General features: G+C 37.8%; 2 protein-coding genes across 2 annotated transcripts in view; both read right to left on the bottom strand.

The window, feature by feature from the left end:
* Nucleotides 1-3,240: 3,240 nt before the first annotated feature.
* Nucleotides 3,241-9,546, bottom strand: LOC574874 (cytochrome P450 2J6). The gene is made up of 5 exons (XM_775276.5): nt 8,882-9,546; nt 6,618-7,208; nt 5,288-5,473; nt 4,359-4,565; nt 3,241-3,699 (listed from the first exon to the last, which is right to left on the bottom strand). The coding sequence occupies exons 1-5, from the start codon at nt 9,315-9,317 to the stop codon at nt 3,482-3,484; spliced, it is 1,638 nt and encodes a 545-aa protein (XP_780369.3). The 5' UTR covers nt 9,318-9,546; the 3' UTR covers nt 3,241-3,481.
* Nucleotides 9,547-13,120: 3,574 nt separating this feature from the next.
* Nucleotides 13,121-14,185, bottom strand: part of LOC757026 (cytochrome P450 2U1) — a 9,660-nt gene continuing 8,595 nt past the window's right edge. The window contains exon 6 of the mRNA XM_001197257.4: nt 13,121-13,491. Within this exon, the coding sequence (XP_001197257.3) occupies nt 13,280-13,491 (212 nt within the window). The 3' untranslated portion in view covers nt 13,121-13,279. The remainder of the gene's footprint in view (nt 13,492-14,185) is intronic.

Here is a 14,185-nt window from a genome sequence, read left to right as displayed (position 1 = left end):
AAGAAGAAGGAGATGAAAAAGAAATAATAAAAGCTATTAACAAAAAAAGAAGAAGAAGAAGAAGAAGAAAAAAAAAGAACAAGAACGAAAACAAAAACAAGAAGAAAAAGAGTATCAGGAGAGGGAAATTAATGAACCTAAGATCATAAAACACAGCACGATGAGGATGACATAAATTCTCATTAAGGGTTAGTGAAAAGAAAGATGGAAAGGAAGAGAGAAAGGAAAGGGAGAAAGGAGGAAGTGGGTGCTACTCAAACGATGGAGCACGAATAAGCTTGTCCAGGTGACAGGTCGACAATAGAAAATAAATACTACGAAATGTGATTTTTCTGTTAATGAGGGCGCTTCTCAAAAAACGTTGAAAAACACCAATAGCGATAATATCATCAGTTCCATATCTTGAATAAATCAACTGTGTCATCTTGAAGGTAGATCCAGAGGCACAGGGTTTAGCCCTCCCTGATCGAATAAAAGGAGAAAGAAGAAAGAAAATAAAAATAGAAAGAAAGAATGGAAGAAAGAGATAAAGAAATAAAGAAAGAAGAAGCATAATGCTTGTTGGACTTGTGAAGCCCCCCCCTCTTGTCAGAGAATCCATCTTTTGTCACAGAAAATCTGATACAATTCTCTCTTTTTTTTTCATTATACAATTTAGATATGAATGTATTCCTTGATTTCGTAATTCATTTGAATCAACAAACATTTAGATGTAAACAGTTTTACCTTAAAAACTCAAATGTGAAGTTTTTGACCTCATAACTTATTGTTGATGTGCATTGTCGCCCTCTGTAGACGCATGTAAAGAATGTTTATCTCTGGAACATCATCATATATTATCAACCATAAACGAACCCACAATCTGTCCTAAAACATTATTGCTTCGTGCATTTGTGATTCATTATATTGTGATTAGTCAGTTTAGATAAAAGCATGACGTTTTTGAGCTGTCATTGCAGATAATGGTTTCTTTGAATCAAGTAATTTCTTTACATTCTCACCACATAGTGAGGCAATAATTGATACAAAGTCACTTACAAATACGCCGACACGTTCTTCTTCTTAAACTTCACGTTTGTAGTTGTCATTGATTATTAGGATTAAGCAAAATTAACACATTAAGATAAACGTGTTATAAAAGAGCAATTCCCCTCCAAAAAAAAGGGAGAAGGCTTTTTATTCAAGGGGGAAGAAGAAAAATAAAAAAATTAAGTGAATTTTAAAAAGGAAAAACTATTTGGAAAATATGAAATTGTAATGCTGGTCAGCAAACCCTAAGGTCAAACTTCACATGCTTCGTCCAGGTGGTTTACAAACTTCATATACGAGTATCAACGCGGCTAGCTATTATTGCAGTGGCATAGATCCACGGAAACCATGGGGGGACACGTGCCTCCTATCGAGGGGCGACGGAAAGTGGGGAACAGGAGAACGAGGGGAGGAAACGTTTAGGGAAGGGAGGGAGAAAATTACTACAGAACAGGGGATATAGGGCACCATAATCACGCTTCCCTTACAAGAGGGCTTGGTGATAATGCACGTGTCATTCACCGATGAAGGCCGATGATGAGCCCGTGCCCACACACACACACACACACACACACACACACACACATACACACACACGCACACACACACATACACACGCACACACACACACAAGGCAGTGACCCTTTATCTTATCTTCTCTCATAATTATCACAGGGTGGGGGTTACCTAACATCGTACTTAGCCTACCTTTTAAGGTCCATGCTTTTATCTAGTTCATCTAAAAACCACCGGCCAAATAAAGAACCTACAATTCGCGTGTAATACCACGTGATATTTATAGTTACATGTCAACTGGTACTGAATAACTCTAACTGATACAAGGATTATAGATGACTGCCCATTATCATGATCAAGCCCTGACCTCAACTCGGTAACGAATCCTGACAAGGTTACGTCAAAGAGAATTGCTTGGAATCATATAAATAAGCCCTATACATGATAAATTCGAATATGAAAGGAAATAAAAAAATAACGTTTGAATAGCTTTAAATTTTGGAATTCCCCATTACTACTCCCAGCTACCGCCCCCCCCCCCCCCCCCCCCCTCGCAATGATATATTTCCAAAAGTTGGTAAAAAAATATCTCCCTGGCTTAGAACACAATCACGGCAAGTGATTTCGACAACACCAGACTCAATAGACCGATTTACCAACATATTCAAATTGTATGCATATTTTGTAAACGAATGTTGTTGTAGACTGGATTCCAACTTGTAGTTCATTCATCAATATCTGGAGTAACTCTGAATTAACTCCCCATGAAAGAAACATTCAGGAAAGAAATATCTATTGCCCGCCAGATTGACAAATCTTCAACATTTAAACCTTTCTCTTACATCACAATCCTGGTTAAAATAAGAAATACAAAATAAAACAAAATTTGCAATAATGTTCCTTACTTTGTACATTTATTTCAATACATCTTTAAAAGATAACATAACAGTGGATATTTAGATATATACAACATGTACAAATAATGCTTTTGCTAGGCAATGATATTCAAATAAATTGATAAATTAACATATATCTTCAAATAGAAAAGTATACACTCATACAACAATTTGTTTTTTGTTGTTGTTCATTAACAAAGAAATTACACCAAAATAATACATGTACCATTTTTTCGAAATATACAAGAATCAAAAGGCGATATGTATACGATTTTCTAGCAGTATTCCGGCTTTGTGTTTATTTGCTTTAGACAAACATGTACTTTTAGATTTTAATTCTTAACTTTAGACAACAGTTTTAGGATGGCCTGTTTGAATCCATTATTCTGATATATCTTGTACATGTTTGTATAAAAGATTAAACTTTATTATTTTTCAATGGAAAGAATTATGCACTTTTAAATACTCTGCCTAAGATAATGAAACTTTAATTCGAGAAGATGTATATTGGGGAAAAACATTTAGGCGTATTTACCATCAATTGGGCGTTCATAAAATGCAGTGAAAGAGTTTTACTGAGCGTCTGATTAGTATCACTTTTTAAATATTGAAGAATCAAATAATTCACCATGAAATCTACCTCAAGTTAGGAAAATTGTGCATTTTATAAGTGTGTTAAGGAAATCATCTAGATAATTTGGAGCCGTAGATGAGAAATGTTTAATATATTAAACATAGTAGGTCGATTATCTAGATTGTATTACATATTTAGATGATATCAAATTGCCACAATCGGGCAGTAATATATTATGACAGTACTGTTCCGACAAATAATAATTTAAGCAAATTTTGGGCATCTCTGGTTGAAGAATAGTGAAGCAAAACTCAAATGTGAAAAACTTAAATTACATTGCAGTTTAGGCCTTCAATAACCTGCACTATACAAACAAAAGGGTACACGAAAATATACAGCACTGGTCATCAGCTCATAGGCATGTGCACGACAAATGCGCACATTTTTTGTTTCTAGACAAAGTTCACTAAAATCCATGCGATTTTTTCGCTGATGCCACTGTGGGAGTTCGTTCGGTGAGAATAACATCGTAAGGCACTGGATTCCTGGTCAGGCCACCATGTGACTTGAGGGACAGCGAATCAGGACCACTGGCTCCAGATAAGTTGTAGGTGTGTATCAGATGTGTGAGGAAGATGTATCGTTCTGCTCGTGCCATTTGGTCACCGATACACGTTCGTCGACCTGCGACGGAAATAGAATGATGCCAGAACAAATTGATTTATGTATCTGGAATGTAAAAGGCACGATGAAGCAGTTTTTTTTTCTTTCCTTTAACGACAACTGTAACTCAAATATCTACTGCTCCTATACACTGTAACTTTACAGTACGTTTTTAGAGGGCCTATTGGAGAAAAAAAATTGTGTCAACTCATTTAATCTCAAACTAGATGAGAGGAGTTGATTCGAATAAATTATTAATAAAATAAAATATATGTCATAAAAAGAAACATGTTTTAACAGATTTTAAGTAGATGATAGAGCAATTCAATGTTGTTAATCAAGAGACATGGGTGATTCGTAGCGGAAGGCATGGCTGACACTTGTTTGCGATCTCTCGCGGCAAGTTCAAGTTAGGACACGAGTTTCGCTGTGTGCAAGATTAGTCATTCCTCCAAGTCCGGTGTATGCGAACTTTGACGCAGTGCACATGAGACCTGTCGAGGGCATGAAGATACTACTTCAGATATACCAACGAGACTGGTCCTAGACCGACAACAGATCGAACAAAAATTTCCATTACCCCGAATGGTCGGGAATCGATCGTTGTGGAGTCGTTGTGGAGTCGGTATGGGGATGTTTTGACTGTATGACTGGGGTATATTATGTGTTTTATAACGTACCGACTCCGAATTGAGCGCTGACCCTTTCAATCAGATCTTTGCGGAGATTGCCATCCTCGCTGAGAAACCTGGATGGTCTGAATTCCTCTGGCTCCGGAAACATCTTGGGGTCTCTCAGGACAGCCAGAATGTTTGACACTATGACGGTTCCCTTGGGAATGAAGAATCCTTTGAATTCGGTGTCTCTAACGGCGGCGTGGGGTACAGCTAGATTGAGAAGTGCGGAAAATGACATTTTAGTTAGGTCAATTGCCAAGAAACTTAAAGGTGTCATTATTTAGTAGATGCGTCATCAGCTGTTTGCTGCGAATCAAATGAGACTGATATTTGACACAACTAAGCCAAGTGTAGTAGGTGCGAGGTACAAATTTATTTCTTGAACTGATGCTATCAGCCATTTAGGGCACGTGTGCTAAAGCCTGGGGATTTGTAGGTATCTTAATCATCTTCTGGGTTGGATATGTTTGCGATATTAAATAATGTAGCTATTATCATCTGAATATACCATTTTTACTCCACGGTCAGTTGGCTTCTTACTTAATAAATCAGCATACTGATGGCACATTGATGAGAGATAGTAATATAGATTGGAACAAAGACCCCTCAAGCCCCCCCCCCCTCCCCCATAAACAGGCTTGAATACTATTAATTGAAAACCATATACATTAATGCCACCCAAAGGAAACAAAGAAAGTAACTACTTTATACAAGTGGCCTTTCTACACAGGTTCTACAGCACTTATTTCTCTATAGAAGGAGGCGAAATGCATGGTCACTACAGACAAGTGGTCTTTATGTAGAGGTAGCCACTAAGACATGTTAACTATACATTGCATAATTATGATCATTTTTTGACTTGCTTTTGTTATAAAGAGGCTTTCTTTCTATGTTCTACTCCGACGTTTCCAGAATCATTTCACAAAACTCACCGAAGGGCCCTCCCACTGCACACCGCATACTCTCAACCATGAAGGCTTCCGTGTATGGTAAGTTCTTCCTGTCTGACAGTGTTGGCAGACGGTCTCTACCAACCACGCGGTCAAGTTCTTCCTGGACTCGTAGCTGTTCCTTTTCATACTTCGCAGCAAAAAGTAACAACCACTGGGTAGAATTACCTGGGAATTGAAGAGAATAATAATGATAATAATAATAATCAAAATGATGATGATAATAATAATAATAATAAAAATCACAATGATGATAATGATAAGAAGAAGATTCTTATTTTCACTAATATTATCATCATTGTTATTATTATTATTATTAAAAAAGAAGAAGACAAAGGAGAAGAAGAAGAAGAATGATAATAATAATACTAATGGTGATGATGATGATAATAACATTAGTAATAATATTTTTTTTTTTAAACTACTACTAAAGATAATGATGATGATTATAATGATGATGATGAAGATGACGATGTATGTACTAATGATAATTAAAATTAACTTGCATTAACAATAAAAGCTATTGTAACCATCGCAAAGTCTTTTGAGAAATCAACCTAAAGATAAAGCCTTCTCCATCACCGTATGCACTTTGCGAACATTACAACGACGTATTATGTCATCCTTAAAGATAAACTTTAGTAGTGGTAATGCGATTGCATTGTGAACGAAAAGGATCAGAAACAGTTAATCATGTAGCATGTAAGTATTGGTATGCACTGCAAGGTTCTGGAGTCATCAAAATCATAATAAATTTGACCGAGTCTTGGTAAATTAACAAGCACTGTACACAGAAAGCTATATATGGGACAACACACATGATGTCGGGGCTAGTACTACGTACCTTGATTTCCTTGTCTTTTCATGGTCATTACTCAGCCAGTATACATTTTCTTCCAAAATTGTTCGGCACATGTCATTTATTTGTAATCTTGAACATTCAGTGTAAGTTTCGTTTAATTCTGTGAGAATTAATTTTCTTTTTTTTTTACCAGAACTGTTTATCTTTAAACACTTTCTGGGGGATATACATTAAGGTCTTGAAATTGCCCCTTGATTTCTCGGGAGTCTTCTCGAACGTATTTTTTTTTTCAGACACACACTTTTGTTTTAGGTCATATTAACAAGATCAATGATATAATTGAAATTATCATATGTAAGTTTTGAGATAAAACTACGATATTTTATTTTAGTAGAAGACAGTGTAAAAGGCAATAATTTATTTCGAATGAAAATTCGTCCTAATCGTATAACCATTAATAATGCGTGGACAATAAAGATGAGCCGTATGGATGAAAAAGAATCGACTCACTTGTTGTGTCTGTTCCAGCTGCGAACATATCAGCTATGAAATGAAGAATCATCTTGTCACTGAAGCCTGTCTTGTCGCTATCGACACCCTCTTCTTTCTTCTTCCTAATCTCATGTAGAAAGGCATCAATGAGGTCTCTTGTTTCCGATGCAACGTAAGTTCTTTTGTGACCTTCACGCTCACGGACGAACAATCCAGACTCGAGTTCCCTTGACCGTCGGTCTAAGGAACTGTACCCACTGAATGGGAGATACTTCATGAAGCTCAAGTAGTTCGTGACGCCCGCTACGTCAGCGGCGTGGAAGATATCATCCAGGGCTTGCAGGAACTGCTGGAATGTCCTCTCGGTGTAGGAGAAGCGATTTCCAAAGGTCATGGAGCTGATGATATTGCAGGCTGCCATGTCGAGGAAGGGCTTCAGGTTGAAGGCCACGTGCTTTCGTGAGTAAGCGTGGAGAAGGTGCTTCGATTCTCGCATCAGGTATTCTTCAAAGACACTGTCCGGTTTGCCGACTCCAAAGTGGCGGAAAGCTTTCATAGCAAAGCGTCTTTGCTCTTTCCAGTGATTATCAAAGTAACACGTTGCGACCCCTGTGAAATGTGAGAGATGGTGCATTCTGATGAGTAATACACTTTATAGATGGAAGGAGAATTGTTCCTTTATGAAGAGCAACATACGGGCTGAAAAGATATTCCCCTCCCCTACCTCAAAAATATAATTAGCCAAAACATCCATCTTAAACAAGTCCTTCTCTCGAAGACATTATCAAACAATAACTTTTGTAGCCTCCAAACTCTACAAATTAAGTTTGACTGTATATCTTTATGTACTCTTTTATGTTTTTCCATAGCGTATGTAACTAGATTATTATGTACTTTTATTTTAGTTGGACTTCTTACATCATGTTGCCATCAATCACACTTAAATTGTGAGGGTCAGAATGCCACCGTGCACAACGGTAGATTAATTTCTTTGGTTAAAGGAAGGGGCGGGGGAGGGGTGGCATTGGATCGATTGAGCAATAAATAAATCCCGACCAAGCAACTTACATTAGAATCATATCTGAAATATTCTAAAATGTGCAATTAGTTCAAAAGTACGGAATAAGTGAACGTCCTTCGGAAAAGATTTTTTCAAAATATGTTTATTAACCGATTGCGAAAACGGCCGCCCATCCCCCCCCCCCTCCATCTCCATGTAAAATGCGATGATGAAATATACAACAAGGGTAGCCTTAAGCTGTAATATTCCCCCCCCCCCAACCAACGTCTGCATAAGTCAATTAAGTTAATTATTGGATTGACTGATTAATGCCGTGTCTAAATAAATGAATATGGAGGAAAGATGACGAATAAAAATGCAGTAGCATCGAGTGGACCATGAGTTAGAGATGTTGTGGTCCAGTGGATGGGTATCTGAACTGTGAACCACAAGGTAAGGGATTCGAGTCCATGTCGCAACATTAATGTCGTTTGACATTTGCCAAACTCTGCCCAGGTGCGGTAAATTGGTACCTGGCAGGAATGAAGTCCTTAAAATGCTTGACACTGTTATGGCAGCCATGATGAAGTTGGGTTCATCGTACGAAAGGGCCAATTTTAAAGGTACTGTGTCCCATTTGCAGGCCCCCAAAAAATGAAGGTTAAATTCCAAGGGCATTTGAAAGATAATACTAATTTAGAATTTTCCTCAAAACGGAAGGGTTTGAAAATGTCTTTTAGTGGGAAAATAACGAGCATTAGTTGTCGAATCGACTTTAATGATTGCAATCATTTTAGATATAGTCTGATTTTCAAACCCTTGTACCGAATGGTCGTACGTTTGTGTTGCGCAAAGATTCAATCAGTTTAATTTTGGCCATTACAAGAATTGGGTTATTGATGTAGACAAATACTCATGTTACATACAGCTCATTTTTTGTATGTTATTACCGAAGAAGGAAAAAAGTGAGTCGGACACTCAATAGTGTCTGGCAGGGAAGTCTATAAAGTAACCGGGTTTCCTTGCATTATTTGAATCATAGGACACTGCTAACGTTTAAATTTCACAGATAGGACATATGTGACATATTCATAATTCCTGCTAAGTTCTACAGAATTTAATGTTGGCTGCAAATGGGACATAGTACCTCTTTAAGACCGATTTTAAGGTTTGATAAAAACACCCCCCCCCCCCCCCAAGGAGTTGCAGTGTCATGATTGCTGTTCAATACTCCATTAGTATTGATATCATCATCATCATGAAGATATCTATGATAACTCACCATGACCGTTTGTGTAGACCTCAAACATGGTGATCCTAGGCCGGTCACTGAACGCATCATCCTTCCTGCTGAAAGCCTCTTTGATCGTCTCGTAGTCGTTGATGAACACGGCCAGATGACTTCCTAGACGACCACAGAACACGGAGCCGTACTGCTTCGACATGTCCCATACGCTCTGCGCCGGGTTCTCTGGGTCCATGTAGGGCAGCATTCCCACTATCGGCCACCCCATGGGACCAGGGGGTAATTTACCTCGACGTCGACGACGACCTTGTCCACCGATTCGTAAGGAGATCGTGGCCAAAACCAGGCTGATGAGCGCGAGGATGTACGTTGTGTGTCGCCTGTTTCCCATCAACCGAAGGAGAAACTGTAGGGTTGATTTTAAAGTCTTCGGGGACACTGCCCCATATTTCTTCATGATGACGTTCAACATTGTAAAATAATTTAAATTAAATAGAATATGAATCCGATAAAAAATGGTTTTCACTATCCATAAACAATGCTTACTTGTTATTTAATTCGATCTATTACGCAGAGTCTAATTACCATTTGTCCTGAAACTATCTCTCTAAGCCCTAGACTATTCTCAGCAGATTGACAAATACGATGTAGCACAATAAAGTCAAAGAACTCAGAGACAATGCTTGTTGTGTCTCCGTCACTTATGCGGATTTTCTTTGATATACGTCTGTATTGGTACTGAAGAAGTATATATATATTATGGGGACAGGGGCGTAAATCCGTACCGAGGAGTGGGGGGGGGATGATCGGCGATAGCCATCACATACAAGCACGAGCACACGCCCACACTAATTTACGCAAGCGCGCGCGATCGCGCACGCACAAACACACAACACACACACACACACGCACACACGCGCACACACACACATACCCAAACACATGTACATAAATGTATACATGCATACATACATGCACGCACATGCCAAATATGACAACCATAAAGTAAAAGAATTAGACATATTTCGAAATACTGACAGCTGCAAACTGTAGTGTTTTATTATAATGAACTCCGAAATAAGACGACACACTTTCAAGTAGTAACATAAAGATTGAGTATTTCGTCAGGAAGATTTTTTGTTGTAATCTCAGGGGGGATATTTGTACAGGCCATCTCCCCTCCTTCAAGCGAGAGGGGGATGCATCCCCCATCCCCCCTCCCCCCGGGATTTACGCCCCTGTGGGGATGTAATCTATGATATCTCAAAAATAACAACAGTATTTGATTAATCCACTGATCAAATGGACGAATTCTAAATGCGGTTTTAATTATTTGTGCTAACGCCCATTGATAACAAAATTATGTTTAGTCCTGATAAAAAAGTATTTATAGTATAGTCAAAAATTAGGACACAGTCTAGATTAACAGTGATTATGGAGTTGTCATATAACTTATTTTAAGGACTGGACAGTGATAAGGATCACGGATTTGGACGCTTAAAATAGTAGTAATCAACTTAAGTTCACGTCATAACCTATTACATAAGAATAAAGACTATCTGTTTTATTTGCAGAGGCATCCTCAAGAACAAATTTTGTTTTGACGATTGTCATGACAGCTTCTCCTTTCCGAAAAACTGTAGTCGTACATACGAAGCCACTAAAGTGTTATTAACGCAAATATTGCTCTGCACGGTGAAGTGTCAAAAGTTTATGGACATTTTAAAAAATAATGAGGAATGTGATATTCAATCTACGACTTCTCGTATTCATATTATTTCTAATCACTGACTATCAAATGAACAGCGAAATTCTAGACTACAAATAGTGCGACTAGAAAATTAATCGACAAATGAATAATTATAGAGTTTTTACTTTTATCCATTTGACTTAGTGACAAAACTACAATTTACAACCTGAGAAGTACCTTCACATTGAAATTTTGTTTCATCAGAAATGTATTCATTTTAGTTTACATGCTCTAAAATTGTATATCAACAGGATCGCAAAAACTTTCGAGAACTTATGTTTACGTAATACTTCATTGTGATTAACGCACATTTCAAAAGGTGATGGACAAAAATATTGGCTGATTTTTCGAAAGTCTTTGCCATCTTCTTTATCTTTTCTTTTTTTTTTAAATAAAGATTTTGCTATCTAAGTTTAATATCACACGACAAAACGTTCTTCATTTACAGCACCACATATCCTCCTCCCCCCTCCCCCGAACAGCTATATCAGATTTGAATTTTCTTAAATGGCGATAATTTTATCTTAAATCTTGAAATTTCAAATTAACTTCTTAAGAATTCGTCATCATTCAGATCCTTGCCAACGCATGAAACATCACGAACAAAGGAATGATGTAACTCATGGTCTTAGTGATCTTGCTGGGGGATTCCCAGATTATCAGACAAAATATCTCACTTGAATAACAATTTTTTTTTTTTAAATTGGTGTAATCATTTCATGTACCATTTCGCATTTTCCCCTTTCATTATTTTGTTGTCCTATCTCTCTCTCTCTCTCTCTCTCCACTTGTTTTCTGTTTGGGGGGAAGGCAGGAGCGTTATTAGCCAATAGGCATAAATTTCACTAAATTTGATGATACACATTCTATTCTTCGGCACTTTTATCAACTCGTTTTACGCGTGTCTTTTCATATCTTCTTTGGATCCTCTCTTATCTTGTTGACATTTTATCACGCAGTACGCATTCCCTTTTATAGTACGCACATCATTGTTATCATTATTATATAATCACGGTCATGTAAAACTCCGCTCAAAGAATGTTCAATTTCAGACAAGCACAAGAACATGAAGAAGGTGAAAGCTGAATCTATGATTTTAGTTTGAAACAATAATTTATTAAAACATTTTACACTAGAGATTGTCACAAGAAGTTGGATCTGCATAACCAGTAACGGTAAAACAAAATATTATATTGATACACGTAACTTACTATTTAAAGACATATAAATAAATAGGTTTAAATAAATTCAACTTTCATGACATATTTCATGAAGACGCTATTCGTGTCAAAATTACAAGAAAATAACACCTACAGCATAATGATGCGTATCCTCGATATCGCACATATGAATACATATAGAGTATAATATTCCAGAGGTGTATCAAACACTGGGTGCAGTCCATGTCAGGTTTTGTTTGTTTATTTTATTTTAGCACGGTGGCATACTTCAGCCAACGGCTGTTCCTCAGCATGGCCGTGCATATAAAAAGCAATCACAATTTTACAAAGAAACATACATTACAGATTAACATGATTGACATACAAAGTTAAATTAAACATACACATATATATAAACAAATAGGTTAGAAGGCGAGAAATCCAAACAAGCCCTAATTTAGAAAAAGAATACGAATAGAAAAAATGTATGATAGAATATATGTTTGTTTAAATAGAAGAAAAACAAAAAATTCAAACATGACATAACAAAATAATACTAAAGTCCTTTTATCGAGAAAAAAAGGAGTGTACAAATTTACGTACGGCATGCATGCGGAACCGCCCATGGCTTCCCCTCTCATTTAGGGGAGGGTGACCCCGTTATCCAAAGTTTTGGATATGCCACTGGACATTTTTACTCTGGAATCTACACCATATCGCCACTGCCACTGTTGTTTTCCCTTTAGGGCAATTCTCGCTACCCCAAATAGCGATTCTGCCGAGATCCGGGGAAAATCCTGAAAAGCGCATTGCATTATGGGATAGCTTTTCGACATTACAGCTTCCTGTGCAGGCGTTCGTGATCACAACCCTCTCTTTCACGGTAGAGTTTAACGGCCTTTTGTGCTAAAGTCACTAATTCTGCCCGAAGCTTTCCATTGCATATTATAATCTGTACAAATTACACTGATTGGCATCGATTTTAGCGTGCGTGAAAACTCTGCACAGCGAACACAGGCGCTAGCGCCAGCGGGATGGGACTCTATACCGGAAGTTGTAGTGACGACCCGAGAGAGTGAAAATTACCTCGTCTCGCGAATTTCGAGATTATCGTACCTATTTAGGGTAGCGAGAATTGACCTTGGTAATGATAGCCATTCGCTCCCCTTTATCTACTCTCTCTTATCAAATTTTGGATTTACACTCTCCAATGAATGGCTATGTTTACTACTTATGATAACACAATTTTGTGCGAACTAGTCCATCTATGTTGTATTGTGCAAAGCTTGTTTCACACAATCAAGTTGGCCTTTTCCCCCTTTTTTTCTAGGAGGTTCGGTCGGTTTGAAAGCATACAGTTAAAATATATTTAATCTATTTGACTTTACATGTAGGGGTCTTTAGAAAGTTTCCAGACAAATGCAATCGGGGTAGAGATTCGGCAGACGTCTAGTTTTGACAATTTCAGAGAACACAAAGGCAATAGTTCTGTACCGTTCCACCCGATCGCTCCTTATGAATATTTCATAATGTGATATCTGGCAACTGAAGGTCGATCGGCCTTCGTTCGGCTCGCAGTTTGTACGGAAATGGCGACCGACTCAAGCCGAAGTGTGAGTCGAGACTAACCGAATCTGGACCGTCCGGTGCGCTAAAGTCGAATTGATGAATGAGATGACTGAAGAAGATGAAGCGCTCACTCTGTGCCAGCTGCTCCCCGGGACACGCACGTCGGCCTGTAGGAAATGGAAGAGTGGAGGGGGGGGGGGGGAATGTGAAATCATTTAGTAAAATGTGTATCTTTTCAGCCATTTTTGCCGTCGACACGATCGCAAAGACTTTCGAAAAATCAAACTAAGGCAATATCAGTATCCTGGTTTATCGCCTCTCCAAAAGTCCGAACATTACAATGACGTCTTGCGATTTTGGTTCATATAAGGGTATAGATTGCCATTGAGTTGGTATCTTGAAAGTATTTGCGATCATGCTCATAAAGGAAGGAATACAACATTTTGCTCATCTCCCAAGATCGGTTGCGGCCTTTTCTCTGCTTGGATTGTTTTGCATCATTGTCCCCAAACTTTTTGAAAATAAACTAAAGATAGAACGCTATAAACCATTTCGAATTCATATTTCTTAGGGCGATACGTATTTGTATTGGTCTTGCTATAGAGATCACCACGCCCCCTTCTTTGTGTTTCTTTCAGAACGGAGTAAATAAATCAAATGAAAAAATAATTTTGTTAAAGGAACGCATTGAATGTCAAGAAGGTTGATTGATTACGTTGTTCATTATTTTAACAGAAGAGAATGTAATCAAAAATGAAAAGATTATAGACGTAATATGGACAGACAGGGCTACTTTAGTAACTATTAGGATGAATGAGTAATTGAGAGACAGGGATACAGAGTGAGAGGGGGAGGGAGGGA

This window comes from Strongylocentrotus purpuratus, unplaced genomic scaffold, assembly GCF_000002235.5.
Source record: "Strongylocentrotus purpuratus isolate Spur 01 unplaced genomic scaffold, Spur_5.0 spur5_scaffold_2, whole genome shotgun sequence".
NCBI classification, from domain to species: Eukaryota; Metazoa; Echinodermata; class Echinoidea; order Camarodonta; family Strongylocentrotidae; genus Strongylocentrotus; species Strongylocentrotus purpuratus.
Note: the sequence above shows the minus strand (reverse complement) of the source record. Positions and strands in the feature narration are given on the sequence as shown.

Coding starts and splice junctions, on each gene's coding strand:
- LOC574874 (XM_775276.5), bottom strand. CDS start 9,317: ATGTTGAACGTCATCATGAAGAAATATGGGGCAGTGTCCCCGAAGACT. Junction 5,474..6,617: donor AGCTGGAACAGACACAACAA/GTGAGTCGATTC, acceptor TTCAATTCCCAG/GTAATTCTACCCAGTGGTTG. Junction 4,566..5,287: donor TGCAGTGGGAGGGCCCTTCG/GTGAGTTTTGTG, acceptor TTCTCAATCTAG/CTGTACCCCACGCCGCCGTT.